Source organism: Struthio camelus, chromosome 33 (genome assembly GCF_040807025.1).
Source record: "Struthio camelus isolate bStrCam1 chromosome 33, bStrCam1.hap1, whole genome shotgun sequence".
Classification (NCBI taxonomy): Eukaryota; Metazoa; Chordata; class Aves; order Struthioniformes; family Struthionidae; genus Struthio; species Struthio camelus.
The window spans coordinates 296,982-321,781 of NC_090974.1; the positions used below are offsets into that span (position 1 = coordinate 296,982).

Sequence of the window (24,800 nt, forward strand, 5' to 3'; positions counted from 1 at the left end):
CCCCCCAAAACTGCCCCCCCCCACGGGGACTCGCCCCCCCCCGGGATCTGCTCCCCCCACGCGTGTTCCTCTCCTCCCACGCGGGTCTCCCCCCTGCCCTCCCCCCGCGCGGGTTTTGCCCCCCGGTTTCGGCTGCGGCGCTCCCGGTCGCGGCTGCTGCGGGCGGCGGCGGCGGCGGGGCGGACCCGGACGCCTGGGCCCCTCCCGGACGCCTGGGCTCCTCCTCCTGCTCCCCTCCCCCCCCCCCCAACCGCCTACCCCTGGGACCCGGACGCCTGGGCCCTTCTTTCCTCTTCCCCCCACCTCCCCCCTCCCCCGAACTCGGACGCCTGGGACCCTCTTCAGTCGCTCCCTCCCTCTGCCCCCACCCCCCGGACGCCTGGGCCCCTCCCCGGACACCTGGGCCCCTCCCGGACGCCTGGGCCCCTCCAGGACACCTGGGTCCCTCCCCGGACGCCTGGGCCCCTCCCCGGACACCTGGGCCCCTCCCGGACGCCTGGGCCCCTCCAGGACACCTGGGTCCCTCCCCGGACGCCTGGGCCCCTCCCCGGACACCTGGGTCCCTCCCCAGACACCTGGGCCCCTCCCGGACACCTGGGTCCCTCCCCGGACGCCTGGGCCCCTCCCAGACACCTGGGCCCCTCCCCGGACGCCTGTGCCCCTCCCGGACACCTGGGCCCCTCCCCGGACGCCTGGGCCCCTTCCCGGACACCTGGGTCCCTTCGGACGCCTGGGCCCCTCCAGGACACCTGGGTCCCTCCCGGACACCTGGGCCCCCCCGGATGCCTGGGCCCCTCCCCGGACACCTGGGCCCCTTCCCGGACACCTGGGTCCCTCCCGGACACCTGGGCCCCTCCCCGGACACCTGGGCCCCTCCTGGACACCTGTGCCCCTCCAGGACACCTGGGTCCCTCCCCGGACGCCTGGGCCCCTCCAGGACACCTGGGTCCCTCCGGACGCCTGGGCCCCTCCAGGACACCTGGGTCCCTCCCGGACACCTGGGCCCCCCCGGATGCCTGGGCCCCTCCCCGGACACCTGGGCCCCTCCCGGACACCTGGGCCCCTCCCCGGACACCTGGGTCCCTCCCCAGACACCTGGGTCCTTCCCGGACACCTGGGCCTCCCCAGACGCCGGGGCCCCTCCAGGACACCTGGGCCCCTCCCCGGACGCCTGGGCCCCTCCCGGACACCTGGGCCCCTCCCGGACACCTGGGCCCCTCCAGGACACCTGGGCCCCTCCCCGGACGCCTGGGCCCCTCCAGGACACCTGGGCCCCTCCCCGGACACCTGGGCCCCTCCCAGACACCTGGGCCCCTCCAGGACACCTGGGTCCTTCCCGGACACCTGGGCCCCTCTCAGACTCCTGAGTCCCTCCTGTACGCTGGGTCCCTTCCCCGAACGCCTGGGCCCCCTCCCGGAGGCCTGGGCCCCTCCAGGACACCTGGGTCCCTCCAGGACACCTGGGTCCCTCCCAGGACACTTGGGCCCCCCCGGACGCCTGGGCCCCTCCTGGACACCTGGGTCCCTCCCGGACGCCTGGGCCCCCTCCCCAGACACCTGGGCCCCTCCCTGGACACCTGGGTCCCTCCCGGACGCCTGGGCCCCCTCCCCGGACACCTGGGCCCCTCTCAGACTCCTGGGCCCCCTCCCCCGGACACCTGGGCCCCTCTCAGACTCCTGGGCCCCTCCCCAGACGCCTGGGCCCCTCCAGGACGCCTGGGTCCCTCCCCGGACGCCTGGGCCCCTCTCAGACTCCTGGGCCCCTCCCCAGACGCCTGGGCCCCTGCACGGACGCCTGGGCCCTTCCCGGATGTCTGGGTGTCCCCTGGGCGTGGGGGTGGGGCAGGCCCGGACGCCTGGGCCCCTACCCCCCCCCCACCCCCCCCCCGGCCCGGACGCCTGGGTCCCCGGGGGCGGACAAAGGCGCCGCTGTTGGTGCCTGGCCCGAGGCCGGCGGCGCACAGAGGGGCCTTGTGCGGGGCCGCGGGGACACGGCCGGGGGGGGACACGGGGGGGACACGGGGGGGACACGTGACAGAGGGGACGGGGGGGCGCTGGGGTCATTGGGGGGACACTGGGGACACTGGGGACCTTGGGGACATTGAGGGAACACTGGGGACACTGGGGGACACTGGGGACACTGGGGACACTGGGGGACATTGGGGACATTGGGGGACACTGGGGACACTGGGGACATCAGGGACACTGGAGACCTTTGGGGGACACTGGGGACACTGGGGGACACTGGGGACACTGGGGACACTGGGGGACATTGGGGACATTGGGGGACACTGGGGACACTGGGGACATCAGGGACACTGGAGACCTTTGGGGGACACTGGGGACACTGGGGGACACTGGGGACACTGGGGGACATTGGGGATGTCAGGGACATTGGGGACCTTTGGAGGACACTGGGGGACACTGGGGATATTGGGGATATTGGGGGACATTGGGGACATTGAGGGGACACTGGGGGACATTGGAGGTACTGGGGACACTGGGGACATTGGGGGACACTGGGGACCTTTGGAGGACACTGGGGACATTGGGGGACATTGGGGACACTGGGGGGACATCGGGGACCTTTGGGGGACACTGGGGACACTGGGGACCTTGGGGACACTGGGGGACATTGGGGGACACTGGGGACATTGGGGACATTGAGGGGACACTGGGGACCTTTGGAGGACACTGGGGACACTGGGGACCTTGGGGACACTGGGGGACATTGGGGACCTTGGGGGGACACTGGGGACACTGGGGATATTGGGGGACATTGGGGACACTGGGGGGACATTGGGGACCTTGGGGGGGACACTGGGGACACTGGGGACCTTGGGGACACTGGGGACATTGGGGACACTGGAGGACACTGGGGGACATTGGGGACATTGGGGACATTGGGGACATTGAGGGGACACTGGGGACCTTTGGAGGACACTGGGGACATTGGAGGACCTTAGGGACACTGGGGGACATTGGGGACACTGGGGACACTGGGGGACATTGAGGGGACACTGGGGACATTGGAGGACCTTGGGGACACTGGGGGACATTGGGGACATTGAGGGGATACTGGGGACATTGGGGGACACTGGGGGACATTGGGGGACACTGGGGACATTGGGGACATTGAGGGGACACTGGGGACCTTTGGAGGACACTGGGGACATTGGGGGACCTTGGGGACACTGGGGGGACATCGGGGACCTTTGGGGGACACTGGGGACACTGGGGGACATTGGAGGTACTGGGGACACTGGGGACATTGGGGGGACATTGGGGACACCGGGGGACATCGAGGAACCTTGGGGACATTGGGGGACGTTAGGGACATTGAGGGGACACTGGGGATGTTGGGGACACTGGGGACACTGGGGGGCCCTTGGGGACACTGAGGGGACATTGGGGACAGCGAGGACCTTTGAGGGACACTGGGGACATCGAGGGGACACTGGGGACGTTGGGAGGACTCTAGGGACACTGGGGGGACATTGGAGGTACTGGGGACACTGGGGGGGGGACACTGGGGACATTGGGGGACCCTGGCAGGACCCTGGGGACACTCCAGTGTCACCCGCTGACGCCGGGGGGGTATTTTGGGGCCTGGCACGAGGCAGCGGGTAAAAATAGCCGCTGCCTGGCGAGGGCCCAGGCGTCCGGGAGGGCCCAGGCGTCCGGGAGGGACCCAGGCGTCCGAGGGACCCAGGCGTCCGGGAGCCCGAGGTACATGCGGGACCCTGCGTCACCCCCCTCCCCCAACCTGGGGGGGGCCCAGGCGTCCGGGTGTCCCCCCCCCCCCCACATACACACACACAAGGGGCCCAGGCGTTCCCCCCCCCTCCCCCCAATCAGGGCAGCAGGTGCCTCCCCCGCCCCCGGAGGGGCCCAGGCGTCCGAGGGGCCCAGGCGTCCGAGGGGCCCCGGGGAGCTGGTGGTCGAAGGCGGACGCAGGAGGCGAGTGAGGCTGGTGGGAGGGTTGGGGGGAGCCGGACGCCTGGGCCCCTCGGACACCTGGGCCCCATGTTGGGGGTTTGGGGGTGTCCCCGGACGCCTGGGCCCCTTGGACACCTGGGCCCCTCGGGGGAAGTTGGGGGGTGTCCCCGGACGCCTGGGCCCCTCGGACGCCTGGGCCCCACGTTGGGGGTTTGGAGGTGTCCCCGGACGCCTGGGCCCCTCGGATGCCTGGGCCCCACGTTGGGGGTTTGGGGGTGTCCCCGGACGCCTGGGCCCCTCGGATGCCTGGGCCCCCTGGGCAGGATTGAGGGTGTCCCCGGATGCCTGGGCCCCTCGGACGCCTGGGCCCCTCGAGGGAAGTTGGGGGGGTGTCCCCGGACGCCTGGGCCCCTCGGATGCCTGGGCCCCCTGGGCGGGATTGAGGGTGTCCCCAGATGCCTGGGCCCCTCGGACGCCTGGGCCCCATGTTGGGGGCTTGGGGGTGTCCCCGGACGCCTGGGCCCCTCGGATGCCTGGGCCCCCTGGGCAGGATTGAGAGTGTCCCTGGACGCCTGGGCCCCTCGGACGCCTGGGCCCCATGTTGGGGGCTTGGGGGTGTCCCCGGACGCCTGGGCCCCTCGGATGCCTGGGCCCCCTGGGCAGGATTGAGGGTGTCCCTGGACGCCTGGGCCCCTCGGACGCCTGGGCCCCACGTTGGGGGTTTGGGGGTGTCCCCGGACGCCTGGGCCCCTCGGACGCCTGGGCCCCACGTTGGGGGTTTGGGGGTGTCCCCGGACGCCTGGGCCCCTCGGACGCCTGGGCCCCATGTTGGGGGTTTGGGGGTGTCCCCGGACGCCTGGGCCCCTCGGACACCTGGGCCCCCTGGGCGGGATTGAGGGTGTCCCCGGACACCTGGGCCCCTCGGACGCCTGGGCCCCACGTTGGGGGTTTGGGGGTGTCCCCGGACGCCTGGGCCCCTCGGACGCCTGGGCCCCACGTTGGGGGTTTGGGGGTGTCCCCGGACGCCTGGGCCCCTCGGACGCCTGGGCCCCACGTTGGGGGTTTGGGGGTGTCCCCGGACGCCTGGGCCCCTCGGACACCTGGGCCCCACGTTGGGGGTTTGGGGGTGTCCCCGGACGCCTGGGCCCCTCGGACGCCTGGGCCCCTCGGCGGTGGGGGTGGGGTGGGGGGGGAGGCACCCATCCCGGAGGGCAAACAGCGGGGGAGGGGCCAAGGCCACGTCTCCACGGCGACGGCCATCGGCCCCCCGGGGTGGGGGTGGGGGGGAGGTGACAGCACACGCGTGTGCGGGGGGGGGGGCAGGTCGCACACGCGTGTGCCCGCGGGGTCATGGCGGCGGGGGGGGGGGGGCGGGAGGTCGCACACGCGTGTGTGTGCGGGGGGGGTCGCACACGCGTGTGTGTGCGGGGGAGGGGGTCGCACAGGCGTGTCGGCCCCGGCACACGCGTGTGCAAGCGTGTCCATTCCCCCCCCCCCCCCCAGGCCCGGCCATGGCACCCGCCGCCCTCGTCCTGCTGCTGGGGCTGCTGCCGGCCGCCGGGCGCGCCGGTGAGAGCGCCCGGACGCCTGGGCCCCTTCCTTTGTGGGGGGTGGGGGGCACCCGGACGCCTGGGCCCCTTGCTGGGGGGGGGCACCCAGACAACTGGGCCCTTTTGGGGTCACACCCGGACGCCTGGGCCCCTTATGGGGGGGCTCCCGGATACCTGGGCCCCTTTGTGGGGGGGGCACCCGGACACCTGGGCCCTTTTGGGGTCACACCTGGACGCCTGGGCCCCTTGTTGGGGGGGCACCCGGACGCCTGGGCCCCTTTGTGGGGGAGGCACTCGGACGCCTGGGCCCCTTTGGTGTCACACCCAGAAGCCTGGGCCCCTTGTTGGGGGGGGCACCTGGACGCCTGGGCCCCTTGGTGGGGGGGGCACCCGGACTCCTGGGCCCCTTTGTGGGGGGGGCACCCGGACGCCTGGGCCCCTTTGGGGTCACACCCGGACACCTGGGCCCCTTGAAGGGGGAAGGCACCCGGACACCTGGGCCCCTTTGGGGTCACACCCGGACACCTGGGCCCCTTATGGGGGGGGCACCCGGACACCTGGGCCCCTTTGGGGTCACACCTGGATGCCTGGGCCCCTTGTAGGGGGAAGGCACCTGGACGCCTGGGCCCCTTTGGGATCAGACCTGGACGCCTGGGCCCCTTATCGGGGGGCACCCGGACACCTGGGCCCCTTGGGGGGGGGCACCCGGACACCTGGGCCCTTTTGGGGTCACACCCGGACACCTGGGCCCCTTGGTGGGGGGGCATCCGGACACCTGGGCCCATTTGTGGGGGGGGCACCCGGACGCCTGGGCCCCTTTGGGTCACACCCGGACACCTGGGCCCCTTTGTGGGGGGGCTCCCGGACACCTGGGTCCCTTTGGGGTCACACCTGGATGACTGGGCCCCTTGGGGGGGGACTCCCGGACACCTGGGCCCCTTTGTGGGGGGGGCACCCGGATGCCTGGGCCCTTTTGGGGTCACACCCGGACACCTGGGCCCCTTGTTGGGGGGGGCACCCGGACGCCTGGGCCCCTTTGTGGGGGGGGCACCCGGACACCTGGGCCCCTTGAAGGGGGAAGGCACCCGGACACCTGGGCCCCTTTGGGGTCACACCCGGACACCTGGGCCCCTTATGGGGGGGGCACCCGGACACCTGGGCCCCTTTGGGGTCACACCTGGATGCCTGGGCCCCTTGTAGGGGGAAGGCACCTGGACGCCTGGGCCCCTTTGGGATCAGACCTGGACGCCTGGGCCCCTTATCGGGGGGCACCCGGACACCTGGGCCCCTTGTTGGGGGGGGCACCCGGACGCCTGGGCCCCTTGTTGGGGGGGGCACCCGGACACCTGGGCCCTTTTGGGGTCACACCCGGACACCTGGGCCCCTTGGTGGGGGGGCACCCGGACACCTGGGCCCCTTTGTGGGGGGGGCACCCGGACACCTGGGCCCTTTTGGGGTCACACCTGGACGCCTGGGCCCCTTATGGGGGGACTCCCGGACACCTGGGCCCATTTGTGGGGGGGGCACCCGGACGCCTGGGCCCCTTTGGGTCACACCCGGACACCTGGGCCCCTTATGGGGGGGCACCCGGACACCTGGGCCCCCTTTGGGGTCACACCCGGACACCTGGGCCCCTTGGTGGGGGGGGGGCACCCGGACGCCTGGGCCCCCACGAACCCCCTCTCCCCTCCTCCCTCCCGCAGAGCCACCGGCGGAGCCCGACCGCTTCTACTACGGTGGGCGGCGCGCACGCGTGTCATTGCGTGTTCGGGGGGGGCGGGAGGGTGTAGCGCACAGGCGGCGCGCGGGGTAGCGGGGGGGAGAGGCGGGGCGCACACGGCTGTCGGGGTGTGCTTTGGCGTGATTTGGTGTCTTTTGGCGTGATTTGGCATGTTGTGGGGTGTTGTTGTGGGGTGTTGTGGGGTGTTGCCGACTGTTCCCCCCCCCCCCCAGACTACCACTCGCTGCGCGTCGGCGGCCTGGTCTTCGCCGGCGTCCTCTTCTGCCTCGGCGTCGCCCTCATCCTCAGTGAGTGGCGGCCCGACAACACCGCGACAACACCGCGACAACCACAATGCCGCCGCGGCGCGGCCTCCTCCCGCCCTCCCCGCACGCGTGACACCCCCGGCGCCGCCGCCGCGCTACAGCCCGCCCCCAACAGCCGCGCGACACCCCGTCACACCCCGACGGCCCCACACCCTCCACAACACCCTGCGCTATCCTGCACGACACCCCCAAAGCCCCGGAAACCGACCCCTCCCCAGAAGCGCAACACCCTCGCAACAGCCCCACAACACCCTGACGCCCCCCAATACACACCGATTCGCCCCAACACCCCCCAAATACCCCCAAATTCCCCACAGCAGCTCCACAACACCCCAGCATCCCTGAACACCTCGACAACACCCCCCGCGACACCCTCACAACACCCTCAAGGCCACCCCCACCCTCAGAAACAGCCCCCAGCACCCCCAGCCGCCCCCAACACCCTCAACGCACCCCACAGCATCCACAGCCACCCCCCAACACCCGCACAACACCCCCAACACCCCGCAACACCCTGCCCCCACAACACCCCAGCACCCCTCCCCTTGCCCCCCCCCCGCCCCCCGGAGGGGCCCAGGCGTCCGGGCCCCCACGGCTTCCGCTCCCCTTTTCAGGCCGCCGCTGCCGCTGCAAATTCGACCAACAGCCCAAGTAACTGGGGGGCACTGGGAGGGCACTGGGGCAACTGGGAGGGCAATTGGGGGGGCACTGGGGCAACTGGGAGGCACTGGGAGGGCACTGGGGTGCAACTGGGAGGGCAATTGGGGGCACTGGGGCAACTGGGAGGCACTGGGAGGGCACTGGGGCAACAGGGAGGGCAATTGGGGAGCACTGGGGCAACTGGGAGGGCACTGGGAGGGCACTGGGAGGGCACTGGGGGGCACTGGGAGGGCAATTGGGGGGACAGGGGCAACTGGGAGGCACTGGGAGGGCACTGGGGCAACTGGGAGGGCAATTGGGGGGGCACTGGGGCAACTGGGAGGCACTGGGAGGGCACTGGGGGCACTGGGAGGGCAATTGGGGGGGCACTGGGGCAACTGGGAGGCACTGGGAGGTAACTTGGGGGGCAACTGGGAGTAACTGGGAGTAACTGGGGTGGCGCCGGCTGTTGCAGGACGGGGGAACCCGACGAGGAGGAGGGAGCCCTGCGCCAGTCCATCCGCCGTGAGCGCCCTGGGTCCCTTTGGGTGGGGGTCACCCGGACGCCTGGGCCCCTTGGGGGAAGCACCCGGACACCTGGGCCCCTTGTGGGTGGGGGCCACCCGGACACCTGGGTCCCTTGTGGGGGCACCCGGACGCCTGGGCCCCTTGTGGGTGGGGGCCACCTGGACAACTGGGTCCCTTGTGGGGGGGGCACCCGGACACCTGGGCCCCTTGCGGGAAGCACCCGGACACCTGGGCCCCTTTGGGTGGGAGCCACCCGGATGCCTGGGCCCCTTGCGGGAAGCACCCGGACGCCTGGGCCCCTTTGGGTGGGGGTCACCCGGACGCCTGGGCCCCTTTGGGGGCACCCGGACGCCTGGGCCCCTTGGAAGGGGGAGACACCCGGACGCCTGGGCCCCTTTGGGGTGGGGGGACCCGGACGCCTGGGCCCCTTTGGGGTCACACTCAGACGCCTGGGCCCCTTTGGCATCACACCCGGACGCCTGGGCCCTTTGTGGGTGGTGGCACCCGGACGCCTGGGCCCCTTTGGGGTGGGGGGACCCGGATGCCTGGGCCCCTTGTTGGGGGGGGGGCGGCGTTAACCCGGACGCCTGGGCCCCCCCCGTTCACCCTTTCCCACCTGGGCAGGTTTGTCCACCCGGATGAGATAGAGCGGCGGCAGGGGGTGAGTCGGCACCCGGACGCCTGGGCCCCCGGGACGCCTGGGCTCCCCGGGCGCGGCGGGAGCCCGGTCAGGGGGCGCCCGGACGCCTGGGTCCCTTCCCCATTGTGACCCCCCCTCCCACCCCCTTTCTTGCAGGTGACCCCCCCCCACGGCAGGGACAGCCGCAACACCCGCCCGCGCCTGTGCACGCCGTGACAGTCGCACAGGCACCACCGCCTGTCCCTGCTGCCCCCTCCCCCCCGGCCCCAGCCAATAAACGCTGCCACCGCCGCCCGTGGCTGTTGCTGGTGTGGGGTGTGCGGTGTCAGGTGGAGGGGGTTGAGGTGTTGGGAGCCAGGTTTGGGGGTTCGTGTGTTGTGTCAGGTGTTTTTTTTTGCCTGGGGTGTCTCTCCTTTTTTTGGAGGAGGGTGTTGCCTGGTGGTGGTTGTTGCGTTGACGGGTGTTCTGGCGGGTGGGATGGCACGGTGCTGGGTGTTGTTTTGCCAGTTGGAGGGGGGGGTGGTTGGGTGTCTCTTTTGTTGTGTGTTGCCCGTTGGGGTGTTGCGGCTCAAGGGTTGGGGAGTCGTTCTGTTGTGTCGGGGTGTTGTGGGCGCTGTGTGGGCGGTGGTTGCGCTACCAGGTGTTGGGCGTTGGGTGTTGTGTTGGGGTGGCCGGCATCGGGTGCCGTTTCGTCAGTCGTGGGGTGTTGTGGGTTGGGCGTTGCGGTGTTGGGGGGTGTCCAGCAGCTGATTGTCACATTGCTGGGGGTGTTGTGGTGGCGAGGTGTCATGGCATTGTTTTGTGTGTTGGGTGTAACCTACTGGGTGTTGTTGTATCAGGGTAGTCACGGTGTAGCGTCGCTTCCCTGGTTGTGCTGTGGGTCGGGTGTTGCTGGGGGGGCGGTGGTTTGTCTGTCAAAGTGCCGGGTGGCATTTTGCTGGTTGTGGGGTGTTGTGCACCAGGTGTTGTGGTGTTACGGGTGTCGTGGCGTCAGTAGCGGCGTTGCTGGGTGTTGTGGCATTGGGTTGTTACGCTGCCGGGTGTCGCTTTGTTGGTTGTCTGGGGTTGGGGGTCAGGCGTTGCCCTGTCGGGGGTGTCACATCGGTGGCTGTTGCATCACCAAGTGTTATGCGTTGTTGTGCTGGGGTGTTGGGGTGCTGGGTGTTGTTTTGCTGGTCGGGTTGTGGGTCATGTGTTGCGGTGTTGGGGGGGGTGTCATGTGGCGGGTTGTGGCATTGCCAGGTGTTGGGTGTAGCTGTATTAGTGTGTTGTGGGGCCAGGTTCGGTTGTGGGGGGTTGCGGCATTGGCAGTATCGTGGGGGCTGGTTGTCGCATCGCCAGGTGTTGTGCGGTGGGGTGTCACGGCACCGGGTGTCGCTTGTCGGTGGTGTTGCGGTTCGGGTGTTGCTGTGCTGGGGGTTTCTCAGCCCCAAGTATCGATTTGTTGGCTATGGGGTGTTGGGGGTTGGGTGTCACGGTGTTGGGGGTGTGTGATGCTGGGTGTTGTTGGACTTGGGTCAGCTGTTGCCGGGTTGGAGGTACCAAGGGGCCAGTTGTGCAACTGCTGGGTGTTGCAGTGTTCAGGTGTTGTGGTGCTGGCTGTCACGTCGACTGCGGGGTGTTGCAGGTTGGCTGTCGCTGCATAGGGGTTGTTGCAGGGGTGGGTTGCGGTGATGCCAGCTGTAGCATTGCTGGGTGCCCTTTCGTTGTGCGCCGGGTGTTGTGCACCGCCTGCCGTTGTACTGGGGGTATCTTGGTCCCAGGTGCCGCTTTGTCACTTGAACGGTGTTGTGGGTCGGGTGTTGCGGTGTCCAGGACACCGTTTTGTTGGATGCAGGGTGTTGGCGGGGGTGTCACGTTGCTGGGTGTTGTGGTGTTGGGTTGTTGCAGTGTTGCAGGCGGTGTTTCGCTGGTTGTGGGGTGCCGTGGGCCAGGTGTCACCGTCATGGGGTGTCACAGCGTCATCTTGTTGCAAGACAGGATGCTGTGGGTCAGCCGGGTGTTGCCGGTCTAGTTGTGGCGTGGCCGGGTGTTGCAGTGTTGGGGTGATGTGCTGCCGGGTGTGGTTCTGTTGCATGTGGGGTGTTGTGGGTCGGGTGTTGCAGTGCCGGGTGTCGTTTTGGTGCCTGTGGGGCATTGTGGGCCAGGTGTTGGGTTGTCGGAGGTGTTTGTTTTGCTGTGTGTGTATGTTGGGGGGGGGTGTTGTGGTTCAGGTGTCGCCGTGCTGGCTGTCACGCTGCCGGGTGTCACACTGTTGCGGCGTTGGGGTGTCAGGGGGGTGTCATTTTACCGCGTGGGGGGGTTTGGGGCTGTTGCCCTGCCGGGTGTTGTAGTGCCAGCTGCTGCTTTGCGACGGTGCCAGGTGTTGCAGTGTCGGGTGTCGCATTGCCGGGTGTCGCGGTGCCAGCTGGCGTGCGGTTGTGCTGCCCCAGGTTCGTGGCGCCAGGTGTAGCGGCGCCAGCTGTCCTGCTGCCAGGGGTTGCGGTGCCGGCTGTTGCTCTGCTGGGGCGCCAGGTGTTGCGGCGCCGGGTGTCGCAGGTCAGGTGTTGCGGCGCCGGGGTGGGGTGGTGTCGGGTGTCGCAGTGCCGGGTGTTGCGGCGCCGGGGTGGGGCGGTGCCGGCTGTTGCGCCGTCACGCTGTTGCGCTGCCAAAGGCGGTGTCAGCGCCGGGATACCGGGTTGAGGTGGGGGGGGGTCCCTCGATTGGGGGGGGGGCTTCCCCGGACGCCTGGGCCCCTCCGACCCCCCCCCAGACACGTGAGTCCCTCTGACCCCCCCCCCCCGGGCGCCTGGGCCCCTCTGACCCCCCCCCTTCCCCGGACGCCTGGGCCCCTCTGACCCCCCCCGGACGCCTGGGCCCCTCCGACCCCCCCCCAGACACGTGAGTCCCTCTGACCCCCCCCCGGGTGCCTGGGCCCCTCCGACCCCCCCCAGACACGTGAGTCCCTCTGACCCCCCCCCGGATGCCTGGGCCCCTCTGACCCCCCCCCGGGCGCCTGGGCCCCTCCGACCCCCCCCCCTTCCCCGGACGCCTGGGCCCCTCCGATCCCCCCCCGGACTCCTGGGTCCCTCTGACCCCCCCCCCCGGATGCCTGGGCCCCTCTGACCCCCCCCGGACACCTGGGCCCCTCCGAGCCCCCCACCCCCAGATGCCTGGGCCCCTCCGACCCCCCCCCGGACACCTGGGCCCCTCCGAGCCCCCCCGGACACCTGGGCCCCTCCGACCCCCCCCACCCCCGGATGCCTGGGCCCCTCCAACCCCCCCCCCTTTCCCCCCCCCCACCCCGGACTCCTGGGCCCAGTGGGCGGGCCTCGCCTGGCTCCGCCCCCCCCTCGGCCGTTCCCGCCCCCCCCCCCCCTCGGTTAGTGCCGCAGCCGCAGAGCCGGTACCGGCTTGATCCGACCCGGTTGTGAGAGGAGCCGGAGAGGAACCGAACCGGCCCCGAACCGGCTCCGAACCGACTCGAACCGGCTCGGAACCGGCCCGAACCGGCCTGAAGAGGAGCCGAACCGGCCCCGAACCGACCAGAACCGGCCCGAACCGGCCTGAAGAGGAGCCGAACCGGCCCCGAACCGACCAGAACCGGCTCGAACCGGAACCGAACCGACCCCGAACCGGCTCCGAGCGGACCCGAAGGCAGCCAGGGCGGGAGGTGGGGGGGGCAGAGACCCGAACGGACCCGAACCGGCTCCGGAAAGACCCGAAGGGACCCGAAAAGACCCGAAGGGACCCGAAAAGACCCGAAGGGACCCGAACCGGCTCCGGAAAGACCCGAACCGGCCCGAAGGGACCCGAACCGGCTCCGGAAAGACCCGAAGGGACCCGAACCGGCCCGAAGGGACCCGAACCGGCTCCGGAAAGACCCGAACCGGCTCCGGAAAGACCCGAACCGACCCGAAGGGACCCGAACCGGCCCCGACCCGGCCATGGCCACCCCGACGGAGGCTGCCCAGCGCGGTGAGGGAGCGGTGCCTGCCCCCCCCTCCGCCCCCCCCCCCAAAATTGGAGGACTTCCCCCCCCTCGCCCCCCAACCAGGCAGCTCGGGGACCCTTCCCCAAATGGAGGGACCCCCTTCAGCTCCGCTAAGGAGGTTCCGGACCCCCCAAAATGGCGCCCTAGAGGAAGAGAGGTGGGGGGGGGGGTCACCGGCACCCCAAAATGGCGGCCTGGAGAGGAGGGGGGGTTTCCCCTGTGCCCCCCCCCAATTTTAGCACCCCCGGATGGGCAGCCGGCACCCCCCTCCCCTCCTCCGCGCGAGGCACTCAGCACCCAGGGGACACCCATCCTTCCTGCTCCCCCCCCACCCCCAAACTCAGCCCTGGCCATCATTCCGCTCCAGAGTTAACAGTGCTGCAGAGCCTAGGATGGTGGGGAGGAGCAACCAGGGGAGCCCCCCCCTCCTCTTCCTCAACCCAAAACCAGGCTTTAGGGGAGCCCCCACCCTTCTCCCCCCGCAAAACTCAGCCCTGGCCGTCATTCCGCTCCAGAGTGAACAGTGCTGCAGAGCCTGGCACGAGGTGGGGGAGTGGGGGGGGAGCACCCATGGACCCCCCACTTCCCACCCACACCCCGAAACCAGCCTTTAGGGGAGCCCCCACCCTTCTGCTCCCTCCCGAAGCTCAGCCCTGGCCATCATTCCGCTCCAGAGTGAATGGTGCTGCAGAGCCTGGGGTGGGGGTGGCAGCACCCAGGGGACCCCCCTTCCTCAACCGCACCTCAAACCCAGGCTTTAGGGGAGCCCCCACCCTTCTGCCTCCCCAAACTCAGCCCTGGCCGTCATTCTGCTCCAGAGTGAACGGTGCTGCAGAGCCTGGGGTGGGGGTGGCAGCACCCAGGGGACCCCCCTTCCTCAACCGCACCTCAAACCCAGGCTTTAGGGGAGCCCCCACCCTTCTGCCTCCCCAAACTCAGCCCTGGCTGTCATTCCGCTCCAGAGTGAACGGCGCCGCAGAGCCTGGGGTGGGGGCGGCAGCACTCAGGGGACCCCCCTTCCTCACCCGCACCTCCAATCCAGGCTTTAGGGGAGCCCCCACCCTTCTGCCTCCCCAAACTCAGCCCTGGCCATCATTCCACTCCAGAGTGAACGGTGCTGCAGAGCCTGGCACGAGGTGGGGGAGTGGGGGGGGAGCACCCAGGGACCCCTCCCCTCACCTGCACCCCAAAACCAGGCTTTAGGGGAGCCCCCACCTTTGCTCAGCACCCCCCCCCCAAAATTCAGCCCTGGTTGTCATTCCACTCCAGAGTGAACGGTGCTGGAGAGCCTGGCGTGAGGTGGGGGAGTAAGTGGGGGGGAGCAGACAGGATCCCCCACCCACCCAAAAACTGGCCTTTAGGGGAGCCCCCACCCTTCCGTTCCCCCCTCCAAACTCAGCCCTGGCCATCATTCCGCTCCAGAGTGAACGGTGCTGCAGAGCCTGGCACGAGGTGGGGGAGTGGGGGGGGAGCACCCAGGGACCCCCCACTCCCCACCCACAACCCAAAACCAGGCTTGAGGGGAGCCCCCACCCTTCTGTTCCCTGCAAACTCAGCCCTGGCCGTCATTCCGCTCTAGAGTGAACGGTGCCGCAGAGCCTGGGGTGGGGGAGGCAGCACTCAGGGGACCCCCCTTCCTCACCCGCACCTCAAATCCAGGCTTTAGGGGAGCCCCCACCCTTCTGCCTCCCCAAACTCAGCCCTGGCCATCATTCCGCTCCAGAGTGAACGGTGCTGCAGAGCCTGGCACGAGGTGGGGGAGTGGGGTAGTGGGGGAGGCAGCCAGGGACCCCTCCCCTCACCTGCACCCCAAAACCAGGCTTTAGGGGAGCCCCCACCCTTCTGTTCCCTGCAAACAGCCCTGGTTGTCATTCCGCTCCAGAGTGAACGGTGCCGCAGAGCCTGGGGTGGGGGCGGCAGCACTCAGGGGACCCCCATTCCTCACCCGCACCTCAAATCCAGGCTTTAGGGGAGCCGCCACCCTTCTATCCCCCCAAACTTAGCCCTGGCCGTCATTCCGCTCCAGAGTGAACGGTGCTGCAGAGCCTGGCACGGGGGGGGGGGGTGGGGGGGGAGCACCCAGGGACCCCCCCCTCCTCACCCGCACCCCAAAACCAGGCTTTAGGGGAGCCCCCACCCTTCTACCCCCGCAAAACTCAGCCCTGGTTGTCATTCCACTCCAGAGTGAACGGTGCCGCAGAGCCTGGCACGAGGTGGGGGAGTGGGGAGGGGCACCCAGGGACCCCCCCCCTCACCTGCACCCCAAAACCAGGCTTTAGGGGAGCCCCCACCCTTCTCCCCCCGCAAAACTCAGCCCTGGCCATCATTCCGCTCCAGAGTGAACGGTGCTGCAGAGCCTGGGGTGGGGGCGGCAGCACTCAGGGAACCCCCCCCTCCTCACCCGCACCTCAAATCCAGGCTTCAGGGGAGCCCCCACCCTTCTGCCCCCCCAAACTCAGCCCTGGCCATCATTCCGCTCCAGAGTGAACGGTGCTGCAGAGCCTGGCACGAGGTGGGGGAGTGGGGGGGGAGCACCCAGGGACCCCCCCTCCCCACCCATACCTCAAAACCAGGCTTTAGGGGAGCCGCCACCCTTCTGTTCCCTGCAAACAGCCCTGGCCGTCATTCCGCTCCAGAGTGAACGGTGCCGCAGAGCCTGGGGTGGGGGAGGCAGCACCCAGGGGACCCCCCCCTCCTCACCCGCACCTCAAATCCACCCTTTAGGGGAGCCTCCACCCTTCTGCCCCCTCAAACTCAGCCCTGGCCATCATTCTGCTCCAGAGTGAACGGTGCTGCAGAGCCTGGCACAAGGTGGAGGAGTGGGGGGGGAGCACCCAGGGACCCCCCCTCCTCTCCTGCACCCCAAAACCAGCCTTTAGGGGAGCCCCCACCCTTCTACCCCCCCAAACTTAGCCCTGGCCGTCATTCCGCTCCAGAGTGAACGGTGCCGCAGAGCCTGGCACGAGGTGGGGGAGTGGGGAGGGGCACCCAGGGACCCCCCCCTCACCTGCACCCCAAAACCAGGCTTTAGGGGAGCCCCCACCCTTCTCCCCCTGCAAAACTCAGCCCTGGCCATCATTCCGCTCCAGAGTGAACGGTGCTGCAGAGCCTGGCACAAGGTGGAGGAGTGGGGGGGGAGCACCCAGGGACCCCCCCTCCTCTCCCGCACCCCAAAACCAGGCTTTAGGGGAGCCCCCACCCTTCTGTTCCCTGCAAACTCAGCCCTGGCCATCATTCCGCTCCAGAGTGAACGGTGCTGCAGAGCCTGGCACAAGGTGGAGGAGTGGGGGGGGAGCACCCAGGGACCCCCCCTCCTCTCCTGCACCCCAAAACCAGCCTTTAGGGGAGCCCCCACCCTTCTACCCCCCCCAAACTTAGCCCTGGCCGTCATTCCGCTCCAGAGTGAACGGTGCTGCAGAGCCTGGCACAGGGTGAGGGAGTGGGGGGGGAGCACCCAGGGACCCCCCCTCCTCTCCCGCACCCCAAAACCAGGCTTTAGGGGAGCCCCCACCCTTCTACCCCCCCAAACTTAGCCCTGGCTGTCATTCTGCTCCAGAGTGAACGGTGCTGCAGAGCCTGGCACGAGGTGGGGGAGTGGGGGGGAGCACCCATGGACCCCCCACTTCCCACCCACACCCCGAAACCAGCCTTTAGGGGAGCCCCCACCCTTCTGCTCCCTCTCGAAGCTCAGCCCTGGCCATCATTCCGCTCCAGAGTGAACGGTGCTGCAGAGCCTGGGGTGGGGGTGGCAGCACCCAGGGGACCCCCCTTCCTCAACCGCACCTCAAATCCAGGCTTTAGAGGAGCCCCCACCCTTCTGTTCCCTGCAAACTCAGCCCTGGCTGTCATTCCGCTCCAGAGTGAACGGTGCCGCAGAGCCTGGGGTGGGGGCGGCAGCACCCAGGGGACCCCCCTTCCTCACCCGCACCTCCAATCCCGGCTTTAGGGGAGCCCCCACCCTTCTGCCTCCCCAAACTCAGCCCTGGCCATCATTCCGCTCCAGAGTGAACGGTGCTGCAGAGCCTGGCACGAGGTGGGGTAGTGGGGGAGGCACCCAGGGACCCCCCCCCTCCTCTCCTGCACCCCAAAACCAGGCTTTAGGGGAGCCCCCACCCTTCTACCCCCGCAAAACTCAGCCCTGGCCGTCATTCCACTCCAGAGTGAGTGGTTCCGCAGAGCCTGGCACGAGGTGGGGGAGTGGGGGGGGGCACCCAGGGACCCCCCCCTCACCTGCACCCCAAAACCAGGCTTTAGGGGAGCCCCCACCCTTCTCCCCCCGCAAAACTCAGCCCTGGCCATCATTCCGCTCCAGAGTGAACGGTGCCGCAGAGCCTGGGGTGGGGGCGGCAGCACCCAGGGGACCCCCCCTTCCTCAACCGCACCTCAAATCCAGGGTTTAGGGGAGCCCCCACCCTTCTGTCTCCCCACACTTAGCCCTGGCCATCATTCCGCTCCAGAGTGAACGGTGCTGCAGAGCCTGGCACGAGGTGGGGGAGTGGGGGAGGCAGCCAGGGACCCCTCCCCTCACCTGCACCCCAAAACCAGGCTTTAGGGGAGCCGCCACCTTTGCTCAGCACCCCCCCCCAAAATTCAGCCTGGTTATCATTCCACTCCAGAGTGAACGGTGCTGCAGAGCCTGGCGTGGGGTGGGGGAGTAAGTGGGGGGGAGCAGACAGGATCCCCCCCTCCCCCACCCAAAAACTGGCCTTTAGGGGAGCCCCCACCCTTCCGTTCCCCCCTCCAAACTCAGCCCTGGCCATCATTCCGCTCCAGAGTGAACGGCACCGCAGAGACTAGCGCAGGGTGGGGGAGTGGGGGGGAGCACCCAGGGACCCCCCCCTCCTCTCCTGCACCCCAAAACCAGGCTTTAGGGGAGCCCCCACCCTTCCTGCTCCCGCCCGAAGCTCAGCCCTGGCCATCACTCCGCTCCAGAGTGAACGGTGCTGCAGAGCCTGGGGTGGGGGCAGCAGCACTCAGGGGACCCCCCCTTCCTCACCCACACCTCAAATCCAGGCTTTAGGGGAGCCCCCACCCTTCTGCCTCCCCAAACTCAGCCCTGGCCATCACTCCGCTCCAGAGTGAACGGTGCCGCAGAGCCTGGGGTGGGGGCGGCAGCACTCAGGGGAACCCCCTTCCTCACCCACACCTCAAATCCAGGCTTTAGGGGAGCCGCCACCCTTCTATCCCCCCAAACTTAGCCCTGGCCGTCATTCCGCTCCAGAGTGAACGGTGCCGCAGAGCCTGGCACGAGGTGGGGGAGTGGGGGGGGCACTCAGGGACCCCCTCCTCACCTGCACCCCAAAACTAGGCTTTAGGGGAGCCCCCACCCTTCTACCCCCGCAAAACTCAGCCCTGGCCATCATTCCGCTCTAGAGTGAACGTTGCCGCAGAGCCTGGCACGAGTTGGGGGAGTGGGGGGGGAGCACCCAGGGGACCCCCCCTCCTCTCCCGCACCCCAAAACCAGGCTTTAGGGGAGCCCCCACCCTTCTGTTCCCTGCAAACTCAGTCCTGGCCATCATTCCACTCCAGAGTGAACAGTGCCGCAGAGCCTGGGGTGGGGGCGGCAGCACCCAGGGGACCCCCCCTCCTCACCCGCACCTCCAATCCAGGCTTTAGGGGAGCCCCCACCCTTCTACTCCCCCAAACTCAGCCCTGGCCGTCATTCTGCTCCAGAGTGAACGGTGCTGCAGAGCCTGGCACGAGGTGGGGGAGTGGGGGGGGGCACTCAGGGACCCCCCCCTCACCTGCACCCCAAAACCAGGCTTTAGGGGAGCCCCCACCCTTCTCCCCCCGCAAAACTCAGCCCTGGCCATCATTCCGCTCCAGAGTGAACGGTGCCGCAGAGCCTGGGGTGGGGGCGGCAGCACTCAGGGGACCTCCCTTCCTCAACTGCACCTCAAATCCAGGCTTTAGGGGAGCCCCCACCCTTCTCCCCCCGCAAAACTCAGCCCTGGCCATCATTCCGCTCCAGAGTGAACGGTGCTGCAGAGCCTGGGGTGGGGGCGGCAGCACTCAGGGAACCCCCCCCTCCTCACCCGCACCTCAAATCCAGGCTTCAGGGGAGCCCCCACCCTTCTGCCCCCCCAAACTCAGCCCTGGCCATCATTCCGCTCCAGAGTGAACGGTGCTGCAGAGCCTGGCACGAGGTGGGGGAGTGGGGGGGGAGCACCCAGGGACCCCCCCTCCCCACCCATACCTCAAAACCAGGCTTTAGGGGAGCCGCCACCCTTCTGTTCCCTGCAAACAGCCCTGGCCGTCATTCCGCTCCAGAGTGAACGGTGCCGCAGAGCCTGGGGTGGGGGCGGCAGCACTCAGGGAACCCCCCCCTCCTCACCCGCACCTCAAATCCACCCTTTAGGGGAGCCTCCACCCTTCTGCCCCCTCAAACTCAGCCCTGGCCATCATTCTGCTCCAGAGTGAACGGTGCTGCAGAGCCTGGCACAAGGTGGAGGAGTGGGGGGGGAGCACCCAGGGACCCCCCCCTCCTCTCCCGCACCCCAAAACCAGGCTTTAGGGGAGCCCCCACCCTTCTACCCCCCCAAACTTAGCCCTGGCTGTCATTCCACTCCAGAGTGAACGGTGCCACAGAGCCTGGCACGAGGTGGGGGAGTGGGGGGGGCACTCAGGGACCCCTCCCCTCACCTGCACCCCAAAACCACCCTTTAGGGGAGCCCCCACCCTTCTACCCCCCCAAACTCAGCCCTGGTTGTCATTCCGCTCCAGAGTGAACGGCACCGCAGAGCCTGGCGCAGGGTGGGGAGGGGAGGGTGAGGGGGGGGAGCACCCAGGGGACCCCCCACCACCACCCCCGCCAGCCCTTGCGGCGCTGCTGACTCAGCAGCTGCCGCCCGGACACCTGGGCCCCCCCCCTCACTCTTCCCCCCCCCCCCCAGAAGCTGCTCGCGCCAAGGACCCCTTCGCCTATGGTGAGCCGGGTGGGGGGGGGCTTTGGGGGGGGATTTGGGGCATTTTGGGGACATTGGGGGGGGCTTGGGGGTCTTTTGGGGGGGGTTGGGGTCTTTTAGAGTGTTTTGGGGGCATTTGGGGGGTTTTGAGGAGTTTGGGGGGGTCGAGGGAGTTTGGGGGGCGTTTTGGGGGGCTTGAGGGGCTTTGGGGCATTTTGGGGGTGTTTTGGGGGATTTTGGGGCATTTTGGGGGGGGTTGAGGTCTCGGGGGGGTTTCGGGTCTTTTGGGGGGATTGAGGGGGTTTGGGGGTCTTTTGGGGGCATTTGGGGTCTTTTGGGGGGTGAGGGGGTTTGGGGCACTTTGGGGTTTTTTGGGGGGTGCTGGGGGGCCTGGGGGGGTCTAGGGGGTCTCGGGGGCTTGTGGGGGGTCTCGGGGGGTTGTGGGGTGCTGGGGTGGGGTTGGGGGGGTCTCGGGGGTTGGGGGGGTCTGAGGGGGTCTTGGGGGGGTTATGGGGTGCTGGGGGGTCTGGGGGGGTCTGGGGGGTCTCAGGGGGGTTGGGGGGTGTCGGGGGGGTCGTGGGGTGCTGGGGGGTTTGGGGGGGTTTGGGGGGTCTCAGGCGGGTTGTGGGGTCTCGGGGGGTGGTGGGGTGCTGGGGGGGTTTGGGGGGGTCTGGGGGGTCTGGGGGGAGTCGGGTGCTGGGGGGTTTTGGGGGGGTCTGGGGGGTCTCGGGGGGGTCGTGGGGTGCTGGAGGGGTTTGGGGCGTCTCGGGGGGGTTTGGGGGGTCTCGGGGGGGTCGTGGGGTGCTGGAGGGGTTTGGGGGGGTCTCGGGGGTCGTGGGGTGCTGAGGGGTTTTGGGGGGGTCTGGGGGGTCTGGGGGAGTTGGGTGCTGGGGGGTTTTGGGGGGGGTCTGGGGGGTCTCGGGGGGGTCGTGGGGTGCTGGAGGGGTTTGGGGCGTCTCGGGGGGGTTTGGGGGGTCTCGGGGGGGTCGTGGGGTGCTGGGGGGGGTTTGGGGGGTCTGGGGGGTCTCGGGGGGGTCGTGGGGTGCTGGAGGGGTTTTGGGGGGTCTCGGGGGGGGGTTTGGGGGGTCTCAGGTGGGTCGTGGGGTGCTGGGGGGGTTTGGGGGAGTCTCAGGGGGGTTGTGGGGTGCTGAGGGGTTTTGGGGGGTCTCGGGGGGTTTGGGGGGGTTGTGGGGTGCTGGGGGGGTTTGGGGGGGTCTGGGGGGTCTCGGGGGGTGGTGGGGTGCTGGGGGGGTTTTGGGGGGTCCTGGGGGGTCTCGGGGGGGTCGTGGGGTGCTGAGGGGGTTTGGGGGGGTCTGGGGGGGTCTCGGGGGGGTGGTGGGGTGCTGGGGGGGTTTGAGGGGGTCTGGGGGGTCTCGGGGGGGTGGTGGGGTGCTGGGGGGTTTGGGGGGGGGTCGCGGGGGGGGGGGGTCGCGGGCTGCTGCCCCCGCTGTCGCCCCCAGACTACGAGACGCTGCGGCTGGTGGGGCTGGTGCTGGCCATCGGCATGTTCGTCCTGGGCATCCTCGTGGCCCTCAGTGAGACCCCCCCCAAAATGGGGACCCCCCCGGGACCCCCCAACCCCCCTGGGACCCCCCAACCCCCTGGGACCCCCCAAACCCCCCGGGACCCCCCAAAACCCCCCAGAATCCCCCCAAAACAGCCCTGGGACCCCCCTAAACCCCCCCCAGGCATCCTCGTGGCCCTCAGTGAGCCCCCCCCCAAAACGGGGACCCCCCCCAAAACCCCCCGGGACCCCCGCAACCCCCCTGGGACCCCTCCAAACCCCCCAGGGCCCCCAAAACCCCCCAGAATCCCCCCAAAACAGCCCTGGGACCCCCCTAAACCCCTCAGGCATCCTCGTGGCCCTCAGTGAGACCCCCCCCAAAACGGGGACCCCCCCCAAAACCCCCAGGGACCCCCCCAGAACCCCCTGGGACCCCCCCAGAACCCCCCGGGACCCCCCAAACCCCCCAGAATCCCCCCAAAACAGCCCTGGGACCCCCCTAAACCCCCCCCAGGCATCCTCGTGGCCCTCAGTGAGACCCCCCCCAAAACGGGGACCCCCCCCAAACCCCCCTGGGACCCCCACAACCCCCCTGGGACCCCCAAATCCTCCCTGAGACCCCCTGAAACCTCCCCACGGGACTCCCAACCTCCCCCGACCCCAAATCTCCTCTAGGGACCCCCAAAACTGCTCTGGGACCCCCCAATCCCCCCCCAGGGACCCCCAAAACCTCCGAGCCCCCCCCGACCCCCCCATTTTTCCCTCCCCCAGGTAAGAAGTTCAAGTGCAAAAAGTCGGAGCCCAGGTGAGACCCCCCCCCGGGACCCCCCACCCACAGGACCCCCAACAGGGGCACCCATGGGACCCCCCGGACCCCCCCCACCCATGGGACCCCCCCAATACCCCCCCCGGGACCCCCAACATCCCCCCACCCATGGGACCCCCCTGGGACCCCCCACCCATGGGACCCCCCAACAGCCCCCCAACCCCAAGACCCCCCTATGGGGCCCCCCACCCATGGGACCCCCCCCGAGACCCCCCCATGGGGCCCCCGCACCCCTGGGACCCCCCGAGACCCCACCCATGGGACCCCCCCACCCATGGGACCCCCAACAGCCCCCCACGCATGGGGACCCCCCCCAGAGACCCCCCATGGGACCCCCCCACCCATGGGACCCCCAAGAGCCCCCCACCCCCAAAACCCCCCATGGGGCCCCCCTGAGACCCCCCATGGGACCCCCCCACCCATGGGACCCCCAAGAGCCCCCCACCCCCGAGACCCCCCCATGGGGCCCCCCCCACCCCTGGGACCCCCCCGAGACCCCCCATGGGACCCCCCCACCCATGGGACCCCCATGGGACCCTCACCCATGGGATCCCCCCCGGGACCCCCCACCCCCAGACCCCCCCCACGGGACCCCCAACAGCCCCCCCACCCAGGACCCCCACCCATGGGTCACCCCCACCCATGGGTGCCCCTGACCTCCCCCCCGGTCTCCCGCAGCCCCCCGGACCCCCGGCAGCCGGCCAAGACCCCCAGTGAGTGGGGGGCAAGTGGGGCTGTTGGGGGGCAGGTGGGGTGGTGGCGAATTCAGGGTGTTGGGGGCAGATGGGGTGTTGGGGAAGGGGGTGTTGGGGCAATTAGGGGTGTTGGGGGCAGATGGGGTGTTGGGGAAGGGGGTGTTGGGGGCAGATGGGGTGTTGGGGAAGGGGGTGTTGGGGCAATTAGGGGTGTTGGGGGCAGATGGGGTGTTGGGGAAGGGGGTGTTGGGGGCAGATGGGGTGTTGGGGCAATTAGGGGTGTTGGGGCAATTAGGGGTGTTGGGGGCAGATGGGGTGTTGGGGGCAGATGGGGTGTTGGGGAAGGGGGTGTTGGGGGCAGATGGGGTGTTGGGAGCAGATGGGGTGTTGGGGAAGGGGGTGTTGGGGGCAGATGGGGTGTTGGGCGGATGGGTGTTGGGTGAATGGGTGTTGGGAAAGGGGGTGTTGGGGGGCAAGCGGTGTTGGGGGAAAGGGGGTGTTGGGCAGGGAGGGTGTTGGCAACTGGAGGGTGTTGCGCAGCAAGTGAGGGTGTTGGTGGTGATTGGGGGTGTTGGGGGACAGATGGGGTGTTGGGGGGGCGAGTGAGGGCTGTTGGGGGCGGGTGGGTGTTGGGGCAAGTGCCGGTGTTGGGGGAGAGCGACGCTGTTGGCAGATGGTGTAGGGCGAAGAGGGTGTGGGGGGGAGATGGGGTGTTGGCGAATTAGGGGTGTTGGGCAAGCGACGGTGTTGGGGGGCGAACGGGGGTTGGGGGAGAGGGGGTGTTGGGGGGGCGAATGAGGGGTGTTGGGGTGGAAAAAGTGGCGTTAGGGGGCAAACGGGGGGGGGGGCGGGGGCCGCCGGACGCCTGGGTCCTCCCCGGACGCCTGGGCCCCTCACAGGTCTCTGTCTCTCTCCCGCAGCCCCGGCGGCGCCGTAGCCCCCCCGGAGCCGGGGCAGAAGCGGGGGGCAACTGGGGGGGGGAGGAATTATTGGGGGGGGATATGGGGGGGCCCCAGGGGCGGTTTGGGGGCTCCCACCCCCCCCCCCGGCTGCGGCCGCCAGGGAATAAAGAGGAGGTTTCATACCCGCCGCCGGCGAGTTATTGGGGGCCCAGGAGTCCGGGAAGGGGCCCAGGAGTCCGGGGGGGGGCCCAGGTGTCCAGGAGGGGCCCAGGCGTCCGGGAGGGACCCAGGCGTCCGTGCAGGGACCCAGGTGTCCTGGAGGGGCCCAGGTGTCCTGGAGGGGCCCAGGCGTCCGTGCAGGGACCCAGGCGTCCGGGAGGGGCCCAGGCGTCCGGGAGGGGCCCAGGTGTCCTGGAGGGGCCCAGGCGTCCGGGGGGGACCCAGGCATCCAGGAGGGGCCCAGGTGTCCGGGGAGGGGCCCAGGCGTCCGGGGGGGGCCCAGGCGTCCGGGAGGGGCCCAGGAGTCCGGGGGGGGGGGCCCAGGTGTCCGGGAGGGACCCAGGAGTCCGGGGAAGGGCCCAGGCGTCCTGGAGGGGCCCAGGCGTCCGGAGGGGCCCAGGCGTCTGGGAGGGGCCCAGGCGTCCGGGAGGGG

The 24,800-nt window shown here is 69.8% G+C and overlaps 2 protein-coding genes across 4 annotated transcripts; both read left to right on the top strand.

The window, feature by feature from the left end:
* Nucleotides 1–3,651: 3,651 nt before the first annotated feature.
* Nucleotides 3,652–23,140, top strand: FXYD1 (FXYD domain containing ion transport regulator 1). 2 transcript variants are annotated; one of them, XM_068923407.1, is made up of 8 exons: nucleotides 3,652–3,729; nucleotides 5,443–5,508; nucleotides 7,193–7,225; nucleotides 7,443–7,517; nucleotides 8,150–8,186; nucleotides 8,650–8,699; nucleotides 9,327–9,365; nucleotides 23,127–23,140. In XM_068923407.1, exons 2-7 carry the CDS (start codon nucleotides 5,451–5,453, stop codon nucleotides 9,347–9,349), a joined length of 276 nt encoding a protein of 91 aa, XP_068779508.1. In that variant the 5' UTR covers nucleotides 3,652–3,729; nucleotides 5,443–5,450; the 3' UTR covers nucleotides 9,350–9,365; nucleotides 23,127–23,140. The 2 variants fall into 2 exon arrangements, with proteins under 2 accessions (XP_068779508.1, XP_068779506.1); XM_068923405.1 differs by lacking the exon at nucleotides 23,127–23,140 and adding an exon at nucleotides 9,499–12,039 and having other exon boundaries at nucleotides 9,327–9,363.
* On the top strand, nucleotides 12,701–24,256 carry FXYD7 (FXYD domain containing ion transport regulator 7). Of its 2 annotated transcripts, XM_068923409.1 has the most exons (7): nucleotides 12,701–13,100; nucleotides 13,153–13,299; nucleotides 20,210–20,242; nucleotides 21,682–21,756; nucleotides 22,497–22,530; nucleotides 23,230–23,264; nucleotides 24,167–24,256. In XM_068923409.1, the coding sequence occupies exons 2-7, from the start codon at nucleotides 13,269–13,271 to the stop codon at nucleotides 24,181–24,183; spliced, it is 225 nt and encodes a 74-aa protein (XP_068779510.1). In that variant the 5' UTR covers nucleotides 12,701–13,100; nucleotides 13,153–13,268; the 3' UTR covers nucleotides 24,184–24,256. The 2 variants fall into 2 exon arrangements, with proteins under 2 accessions (XP_068779510.1, XP_068779509.1); XM_068923408.1 differs by having other exon boundaries at nucleotides 12,701–13,299.
* The last annotated feature ends 544 nt before the right edge of the window (nucleotides 24,257–24,800 follow it).

Bases quoted from the DNA above. Each gene is read 5' to 3' on its own strand.
- FXYD1 (XM_068923407.1), top strand. From the start codon at position 5,451: ATGGCACCCGCCGCCCTCGTCCTGCTGCTGGGGCTGCTGCCGGCCGCC. The intron at 8,187-8,649 runs GTAACTGGGGGG...CGGCTGTTGCAG, and splicing joins AAATTCGACCAACAGCCCAA to GACGGGGGAACCCGACGAGG. The intron at 8,700-9,326 runs GTGAGCGCCCTG...CCACCTGGGCAG, and splicing joins CCTGCGCCAGTCCATCCGCC to GTTTGTCCACCCGGATGAGA.
- FXYD7 (XM_068923408.1), top strand. From the start codon at position 13,269: ATGGCCACCCCGACGGAGGCTGCCCAGCGCG. The intron at 21,757-22,496 runs GTGAGACCCCCC...TCCCTCCCCCAG, and splicing joins GGGCATCCTCGTGGCCCTCA to GTAAGAAGTTCAAGTGCAAA. The intron at 22,531-23,229 runs GTGAGACCCCCC...GGTCTCCCGCAG, and splicing joins TGCAAAAAGTCGGAGCCCAG to CCCCCCGGACCCCCGGCAGC.